At 34.5% G+C, this 10,267-nt stretch overlaps 1 protein-coding gene across 1 annotated transcript; it reads right to left on the bottom strand.

The window, feature by feature from the left end:
• Positions 1-3,483: 3,483 nt before the first annotated feature.
• Positions 3,484-7,356, bottom strand: LOC140452835 (uncharacterized). Its single transcript, XM_072547167.1, has one exon. The coding sequence runs from the start codon at positions 7,354-7,356 to the stop codon at positions 3,484-3,486; it is 3,873 nt and encodes a 1,290-aa protein (XP_072403268.1).
• Between the last annotated feature and the right edge of the window lie 2,911 nt (positions 7,357-10,267).

Raw genomic sequence — 10,267 nt, 5'->3', positions numbered from 1 at the left:
TGTATAGTAATAACTATAGTCAATATATAGTCTCTATAAGTAAATGAGTTTGTGGTATCGGTTACAACTCATATATATTGATAATGAGGAAATAAACAGGTTAAAATAGGTGTAGAAAATTTTACCTACATATATCGGCACCATTGTTCAGGAGATGGGTTTATCCCAGAGATCAAAGGTTACATACTTTTACAGGCGTATTCTAGGTTCTATTTATATATTTTTATTACTAAAAAAGTGTATTTATAATAAAGGCCTTAAGCTATCTGTAGATTGCATGAATATTAGAATCTATGGAAATTAGCAAATTAAAAAATACCGACATAATTCTGATGACCAACTTGAGACAAACAGTTATCCCCTCCTCAACTTATTCAGTTACAAAATATGACGTGTAAACGCATACCTGTTTAATTGTTAGATAAAATGAATTTCCATCAAGTAACGGTCGAATCTATCACTTACTAAAAGAGTACGAAAAGACCTGCTTATGCTTTAGAGTATGGGTACTTTAGTACAAAGTACCCTTTGCTTTTGCCAATTGCTTTGTTACTTTCTCAGCGATGGGTCTCCCTTTTGCTCATCAATAATGTTCCCGCTTGATATAGTTATTCTAAGATATTCAGATTTCACTATATGCTCTACATTTGGTTTTATCTCCTATTAATTTACAACTACGACGAAATCTTTATAATATATCTGATGCATTGATATTAAAGTGGAGTAGAATACTTGGTAGATAATATTTATTTGTTTTGAGTATACTTATTTTACGACCTAGTACATAAAAAAATTATTACTTGTGTGCTCAGTGCTTTCTAAGTCTGTAAAACATATTATTGCTTCCATATTAGATTATACATTTATTAAGAATGTCCACTCTCTGAGTTGAAGTTTTTATCTTAAAATATGACTGTGTGCCACAATCTTTCACAAAAGTTATTCTTTTCTGAAATTTTCTAAATAAGGTTCAATAGGTTTTTATATTTTGTTTTACGTTTTAATCTTTAAATCGGAGTTCATTTTTTGAAAAACTATAAACATGTGACAACAAATTGCTTAAATTTCTTAAATTGTGGATTATGGCGCTTTCTGGTGGAGAAGAGGAACAACAGGATAACATCAGATGTAGACCAAACAAAAGAAATTAGGACACGCATTGAAATAGCACGTGCATTATTTTTTAAACTTAAAAAGTTTCTTTATTTTCGGGATATAAAGTTAGAGCCTGAGAACGTTTCGATGTTACGTGTTCTCTACTTTTCTTTATGGCTTGGAAGCGTGAACACTAAACAAGTCCATCTGAATAAGTTGGCCGCCTTTGAATTTTGGTGTTACAAAAGAATCCTACGAATGTCATGGATTTAAAGAATGTCAAACTTGGAAGTAACTAGAATGATAGGAAATGGCGCGGAAATATTATTAACTATCAAAAGACGAAAACTTGAGAGTAAAATAGCTAGGAGAGTTCGAGCGCAAAAACGACGATTTGGCGGAGGCGCCCCATGTTATTCTTATGGAGCGTAACCACCAAAATCTAAGGTCCATTCTGCTCATTTTTGGCTCTTTTCGAAGTGGAGGCTCGACCCCTCGTCGGATCGCGACGTATGAGGTGTCAAACGAACGGGAAGGGGACGCGGAACACGTAGAGGGAAAAACAAAGATGGCGGCATAGTCAAAACGGCACTATAACGTATCTCCGGATCTATTGGTCCGATTGCAACGTATGAGGGGTCAAACGAACGGGAAGAAAACGGGTAATACGTAGAGAGAAAAAACAAAGATGGCGGTATAGTGAAAACGGCACTATAACGTATCTCAGGGTCTATTGGTCTGATTGTAACGTATAAGGCGTCAAATGAAAGAGGAGGGGGTAACGAATACATTGAGATGAAAAACAAGCAACAAAATCAATGCCAAAATGGCACTATAACGTATCTCAGGGTCTATTGGTCCGATTGCAACGTATAAAGCGTCAAATGAAAGAGGAGGGGGTAACGAATACATTGAGATGAAAAACAAGCAACAAAATTAACGCCAAAATGGCACTATAACGTATCTCGGGGTCTATTGGTCCGATTGCAACGCATGAAGCGTTAAACGAAAGGTGAGAGAATAATGTATACATCAAGATGAAAACATGAAACAAAATCAATGCCAAAACGACACTATAACGTATCTCAGGGTCTATTGGTCCGATTGCAACGTATAAAGCGTCAAATGAAAGAGGAGGGGGTAACGAATACATTGAGATGAAAAACAAGCAACAAAATCAATGCCAAAATGGCACTATAACGTATCTCAGGGTCTATTAACCCGATTACTACGTATGAGGCATCAAATGAATATAACGTACAGCAGCGGCTATCGCTTGAAATAAAACGAATAGGAACGTTTACCATTCTTACACTATGACCAAACCAACATTCATTTACTCCTCTACAATCTTTACAGTAACGCATGAAAAGTAACGAGCTGCATACTATATTTTTAACATACTACATAAAAATGTTAGCCAGAACAGTCAAGCAATAAGTAATGCTTAAATGTAATAAGTAATAGGTAAATGTAATAAGTAATAAACTGCTGTTAGTATCTAAGAAAAGGAATGATAGTAAGTTAATGAATATAAAGCCATGTATAAAAATGATTAAAAGCATGCCATGAAAGGAACGTAGTCAATTCGGTTCAAACAAACATTTGTTAAAAAACAAAAATTTATTCTTAACGGCAGTCACCAACGTGAAGGTACGACTACACGACCGCCGGGAGAGGTTATGTTAGTATGGGACAAACAGTTAGTATGAATGAAGTCATTTACATAATATGATAATTTATTTAATAATTATACTTAACTTATTAAGATCAGCTCATAATTTAACATGGTTTAGAAGACATCTTTTATTGATGGACATCTTTTATGTTAAGACATTGACACTTTGGTGTAAATTCATTAGTTACTATGTTGTATAGCGTTCAAATGAATTATTGGGGGCTAATAACTCTAGGTTATCTTTAAAAATAGGAAATTCTCCGACTCCTGTTTTGGGACAGGCTATCGAAGAATTGACTTAAATCTAAACCGAGGAAGACCAATAAGTTATCGATTGTCTTAGGAGGCTGCACGAACACATAGCTCTGGAGTTAACCAGAACGGTTCATTAATTTGCCAGTGGTCCATGATATCTTTTAGTGGTCATATCTAAACATCTTTTTTAAATGTGCTAATCTTAAGTATCGTGATTTAGAAATAATATTTAGAAAATTAAGATCTATTACAATTATCATATAATATAAAAAACGAAAAGCGAAATGAAATGGTGAAATAATGACTAATAAATTCTGAATCAGATATATTTTAAGTTGTAATAAATAAACCACGTTATAAAAACTACAATATACAATTTGCATCCATCTTAAAGTCAATCATCAAGGATAAATGTTAAAATATGACTATTGATATATTAGATATATTACTTTGCGTTAATCAACATCCATCTTAGAATCAATTAAATAATGCCCCCACGGAAGTGTATCATATGACTCCGGAAGGTGATGTCTTTTATCATCATTGGGGCTTAGCGCAATCTTGCTTTGTGTTATGGTATAAACATGGTGCTTATCTGAGCGTATTAGATTCTGTGAAGCATACACCTTTTTTAAGTTATCCAAACACTCTACATAGTCCTCAAACGTAATTTTCGTGTTCACCACAGATTTCTTTACCCCCTTCGCCTTCTTTGTTAACCTAAAATTTTTAATAATTACTTCAATTTCTTCATCCTCATATTCTTCATCTTTCAACTTTTTACGTTTTTCTTTTAGCTCATCTTCAGTGGCAGCTACTTTTGTTGTATACAATTTAGATCGGAGCCCTATGTAGTCAGTCATAATGCGACCTTTATTCTCATCTTTCATCATGCCCAACACCTTCTTGTTAACCTGAGGGATACCATAAATATTGTCTTTACGATAATCTGAGGTATCAAAATATTTGTAGCAATCTTCTTTCATAGCCTCATATGGGTCTTGTTCACGTATTTCCACGATTACACTATCGGTATCAGTATAGCAAGTTGTAAAGTTTTCTCCGAACCTGCCAGCTAAGTATCCATACTGAAAATCATAGATTGTTGTTTTAGCCAAGTCTAAAATACTCATTCCGATATAGATTGGTTTATCTAACCATATTTCAGCTCTACGCATCTCAACAGCTACCAAGTTTTCACTAAAAATCGTTGCATTCTTAAACAATGGGCTACTTATTCTAGCTTCAGCTCCGTAACGACCCTCCCACAAAGTAAGCAACTTTATATCAACGCGCTTGCGCACTGATTCCATAGTTTTCCCGAACACTGCATTATTCATAAGCTTAAAAAGATCCTTTTCAAACTCATTGTTTGCTGCCTTCCGGAGATTTGTATTAAGATCGATGTATGACTTTAACCATGGAGCCTGTTTGAATTTCAATACTCTATGTATCTTTTTCAGGATCAATCCATTTGCAAGCGCCTGTTTTAGTGCTCTATAATGTATTACATATCTTTCTTTATCCTGTAGGGTAGCCATTAATTTAGTCTGCTCTCGCGGACGTGTAGGAGGAAGCATAGTCTTAGAATTTAAAGACTCAGGACAAAACGGGATATCTTTATGACGATCATGAAGATGTTGAGGGTACGCCAGATCAACCTCGAGAATGTACCCTTCAGAAGCATCGTCAGCAATGGAAAGGACATCAATATTGGCATCGACCCACTCGAAACCGCCATATGGAAGATATTGAGACATGGCCCAACCATACTGATTATTAACATCAAAATACATAAGGAACGTTTTTGGTTTAGATGGGTCATAGTTGTTGATGTATGGATTGTTAGCTTTCACACGTCTTTTAGAGCAAACTTGACTAAGACCACCACGAATACCACGTTCAACAAACAAATGCATGTCAGGATCGGTTAAAAGCTCCAGTTCTTGACCTGTATATTTAAGCATTGCATCCCACGTAAAACCAGGTAAAGTATAATAGTGAGCAGGGTCAAGATTATAAGTTCGAAGAGAGCTGGATCGAAATCGCTCAAAGATATCTGCAAGAAGAAGAATGTCAGTTTTCATATATAAATCGACATAATCCCCGAGAGTTGCACAATTGAATGACGACCAGACTTCTTGAACGCGACGATAATGTCGACTAGGACATGGCTTATCTTCAAGTTTATTGTAAAAAGACTCAATAGGAGGCAAAGAAGTCTCACAGAATTTTTTAAATGAATCTATATAATCATATGGCATGATACCTTTTTTAGTTAGAAGATGGAAATTCTCCTCAGGAAGCGAAGTATATTGGGACTTGAGATTAGGAAACTCGGGGAGGTACGAAGCTAATTTATCAAGAGAATAAGACATAAATCGATAACTATCAATAAAACGGAATTTAATTCGAGCATCATCAATATGTTTTGTAAAAGAAATGTATTTTTCCTTAGTAATAGGAAGAAGATCTACGGGACCTTTGATGTGTGTAGCAATATCGTTAATAATAAAATGTGCGTCATATTCGGAGAGATTATGAAATATTATTGGAATTGTATGAACATCTTTGTAATTAATGTTACACCCTTCGTGAGCTGCACCTCTATAATTATTGTCAGGAATAAAGTGATCATGGTCTCGCACTTTCTTATCATTGGGGGAAAAGCGCTGCTCACAGATATGGCAATGAGTGGCTGCATGGAAATCGCTCTCTTGCTGAGTTGTCATATTTATATCATATGGGCACATAAACACCGTAGAAACATCCTCAGCAAGCTGATTAAGTTTATCTGCGAACCATTTCATGCAATCCTTTCCTCGATATGAGTCATAAAACGACAAAGTGTCATCATACGAGCATTTAAAGAAATAACCAACTGCTACAGGAATATGCTCTTGAGGTTTTTTAGGATCTCCTGTACGTTTTAAAGCACTCTCGAGATCCGCGTACACGGCGAAGGGGGCTTTAATCTTATTACGAAAATTCTTAAATTTCAACATTTTATGACTTTCGTCGGGCATTTTAATGGCTGTTTCATTAATTCTTATACAATCTACCATATGAGCTTCAAGCTGTTTTGACGATGAAAACGGTTGTAGGCATCTATCATATATAAGATCTGATCGGCCGCTGCAGCATGCCTTATGAATATTTAACTTTTCTTGTGATCGAAAGTAATGGAGGCAGGCATCGCAGAAATATTTGGCTCCTTTACGTTTACTAAGTTGCTTGGAGAGGAGGCGGGACAAACTTTTTATCCAAACGTAATGGTATCTAATAGGACCTTCGGTATCATCATATTTATCTTGAATTAAAAGCAAATTCACATGTTTATCCTTCTTGTTTTTAGTTAGAAATGTAGGGAGGGTCGTAAAATCTCTTTTTTCTTTTTTTAAAATGTATACATTAATTGAAATGTCATTCTGTTTTTCAAAATTAGGAATCTGCCTCATCGTCATTGGCCACTGTATTCCCTTCAACTTCAACACTTGCGAGTAGTGCGGATATTTAGACACTCTTTGAGGATCTTTATCAATAGGATTCAACGCTGATATGACAGACCACGCAAAGCATGCCTCATCATCATTTTTGACGTTAACGCATGCTTCCTTTCTCTTTATTTGAGAAGGAAGTTCAATATAAGAGAAACCAAGTTGTGGTGTGTATTTGTTAATGTTTACACCCAGGTTAACAACAGCCTTTAGTGCCCAGCCACTATCTCTCTCTTGGAATTCCTCTAGCTTTTTGCTGAGGGGTTCAGACACATGGTTTTCAAACCATTCGTCAAGATTTGTGTCTTTGTATATTGGAGAGTTCGATGTGGTAAAATATTTGGTGTCTTTTAGGATTTTCTCACCGCTAGCTATCTCGAATTCTCCCCCAAAAGCAGTATTAACTTTAACTACCTCATCCTTCTTTAGCGCGTTTTGAATCCTACGTTTGAATAGCGCCTTGCAATCTACTAGGAAACTGCTGGGGTCTTTGTGTTTGAGGTTTGAGATGACTCCAGTTCGAATTCTTGAGTTGAACGCTGATAAGGAATCATCCCATTGTACCCTCTTGTACGCAGTCTCCGGTCGAGTGTTAAGTCCCGCCCCCCTCTTTTGTTCGGCCTTCAGTTGGTTCCTCAACGTTTTCACATGCCTCATCTGAGCTTCTAAATGCTGCTTCTCACCCATCGTCTTGGCATATCTCATCGAATTTCGTATCTTTTTACACGCTTTCCTACACTCAGTCAGCCCGTTCTTAACATTATCTTCCTGATAATCATTTCTAATCAACCCCAAGATGGACGCAATTAGCTGAATAAGTTTAGCTATCATGTTTAAACAAAACAAGCAAATATTCAAAAATAGATTAAGAAATAAAATTTTTTCCAAAAAACGTTATATCAAAAAAGTCAAAATATTCAAAGAAATCAAAATTTTCAAAATTTAACACTCACCAGAGCACAGATTTAAACTCACCAAAGCACACGTCTGTACGCTAGGAATATCTGAAACAGAATGAAGAAAATACCATAATGCAGGGTATAAGGTAAACTTTAGTCGGACGGAAAATAGCGGATAGATAATCTTTACTTTCTTGGAAAAATTATATTCTAACACACAAAAAACCTATTAAATTGCCAAAACCTTCCTTGCATATTATATATACTTACAAGGGGCAGCAGCAATAGCAGTACCATAATAATGCATATAGTCCTGGACTGGCTAGTCGTTGGATAATAGAAAGCATGAATGTAGCAGTTTTAATGGCTTGCTAAAATCGGGGAGCAGAGATATCAGTACCAAGTTAATAACTCTTGGAATTGTTGCTTGACCGGCAAAATATTAAATACCAGAAGGTATAACGGGACCTCGATGGAGAAGGCAAAGCAAAACAACTTCATTATTATTAAACAACATTATATTTTCTAGTAAAATTATCACGATTTTACAGTAAGACAAATTTTCTAATGTTGGTAATCAAAAGATCATGTACGTACCACCGGATTCCCTATTTCGGTATCCAGCAAACTCCTAGTAATAACGATACAGGAAACAAAACACCAGAGATATAAATAAATAAACCAGTCTCGTAAACGACATCTTCAACAAAGTCCAGAGAGCATGAAAAAAGTTTCACTTAAAATCAACGAGGTGAAAACCAAATACAAGCAAATACACAGAAGAGACCAATTCAATAAATCTAGATAAAACATTAAAGTCAACAACTACGTTTTTTAAAGTATGAAAGACTTTAAATATATTGGATCAATAATCACAGTTAATAATAAAGCCACTGAAGGAATAAAGAGCATAATACAAACTTCAGACTTATTTTAATATAGTGATGCGAATTATGAGGAATGAGTAAAACAAATAAAGTCTTATTACTATACTGCTTCAAATCCGTATAGAGTAAGAACAGATACTGAATGAAGAAAGCTCTTATAAGTCCAGGAGAATTAATTTTATTGACTAAGTTAGATCGGACACAAAATCGGATATCTCAAAAAATTAATATTTCTCACAAGACTCACCCAGTGTTGTAGCGCTATGTAATGATGACGATAAAAAGAAAGGGCAAATAAAAAAAAGCAACAAAAATGAACCAATGGTGCAGAGCTGCTTAAAAATTTTGATTGGAAATAATTAATATTGTATATTTATAGGTCATTTCCAGAGCCAATGTGCTAATTGTACGTAAAATAAAACTTTTTAGACTAAATCTGCTACAGGACGGTGTGACCCAAATACATCCAAAGCTAAAAACTGTCGATGTTTGTATGAAAGATGAAAATTTCATTTTTAAATGCTAATTACAATAAAATGGTAAATTTATCGCTACGGGACATACCGATGTCGCGGTGTCTACCAGCGAATTTTATTAATCTCTTTTAAAAGAATATTGGCACGTACACATAATCACATAATTGTGGACGGTATCTTGTACATAAATACTAAGAAGTTTGTCGTTGTTATCTAAGACTAAATTTGACAATTTACAGGAGAACCATGTTGGAGTTCTATTACTCAGGACTCCCACATGAAGAACATTTAGCTGATAGTTGTGCTACTAAAGCGCATAAGAGTGCTATAGCTCACAAAATGGGTTCAATTACATTGCAATTTTTTAAATTTTTCGTGATAAAATGAAGTGATTGATTGTTGTTTTGAAAAAGTAAGTTGTTTTTTTTATTTTTGTATTCCTATCATTATATAAATGTACCTGATATTGTACCAACAACATTTTTCATAATATATTCTGAAATGAGCTTTCTCTTACTGATAATTAACAAAAGTTTTATTAACTTCTCGTTAATATAATTATGTGGGTATTTAGATTTTTATCTTGTTCTTACTATAGTGCTAAAACACAAATGTAGTCATAGTCTACTGTATTTTTTTCATAGGTTCCATAGTTTTTAACTGTGTGATAGCCTATGTGTCTATAATAACTTGCGCATAGAAAATAATAGAATTTTGTACCTCATAATTTATGTTTATTATCCTTTGTTGTTTTGGAACATCTAAAAGTATAGCAATACATTTTAATTGTTAAACAAAAGAGAAAATAAAAACACTTTTTGTGGTGTGCCACTTAACCTTACACAAAATCGTACACAAATAGTCAAATGGTAGTAAAAGTTTCCGATATAGGCAAATGGCAGAGGCATCGCCGCGCACGATGTCCATACTATGACATGTTTTTCATACGGTTTTCGGATCGATTTTTTCAAAACATCAAATATAACTTATTTTTGCCTTTCTTTATTTAGGCTAACCGCTACTGTTTCTTTCTTCAGCGTTTCTTCTTAATCTAGATTAATGTTATATTTACAATTCTTTCTGGAACGAGCTGTAATTTTTCTCAAATATCCATATTGTTTGGTTTAGGCGCCTTACGGTTTAGCATGCTGTGTCAGATGCTCTTTAAAGTCTCTTTCAATATTAATATCGTTTGAGAAATTTTTCCCAGATACTTATATTTCGTTACTTAATCTACCATTTGAAGTTCAATCTTCTTTTAATATTAGTTTAAATGGTCCAGTAGTGTATTTGAACAGTTCAGTTATAAGCAAAATTAGGTGTTGTTGTACACCTAATTCTTTTAGTATCAGTTATAAGTGTATCCATTTGACTCTGTCAAACGCTTTACGATAATCTATAAAACAAATCTATAGTGGGATATTAAATTCCCTAGACTTTTATACTTTTTTTGGACTTTTATAATAATAGCTTTAAAATT

Source organism: Diabrotica undecimpunctata, chromosome 11 (genome assembly GCF_040954645.1).
Source record: "Diabrotica undecimpunctata isolate CICGRU chromosome 11, icDiaUnde3, whole genome shotgun sequence".
NCBI classification, from domain to species: Eukaryota; Metazoa; Arthropoda; class Insecta; order Coleoptera; family Chrysomelidae; genus Diabrotica; species Diabrotica undecimpunctata.
This window is presented reverse-complemented; position numbering and strand designations above follow the sequence as displayed.

Coding starts and splice junctions, on each gene's coding strand:
- LOC140452835 (XM_072547167.1), bottom strand. CDS start 7,356: ATGATAGCTAAACTTATTCAGCTAATTGCGTCCATCTTGGGGTTGATT.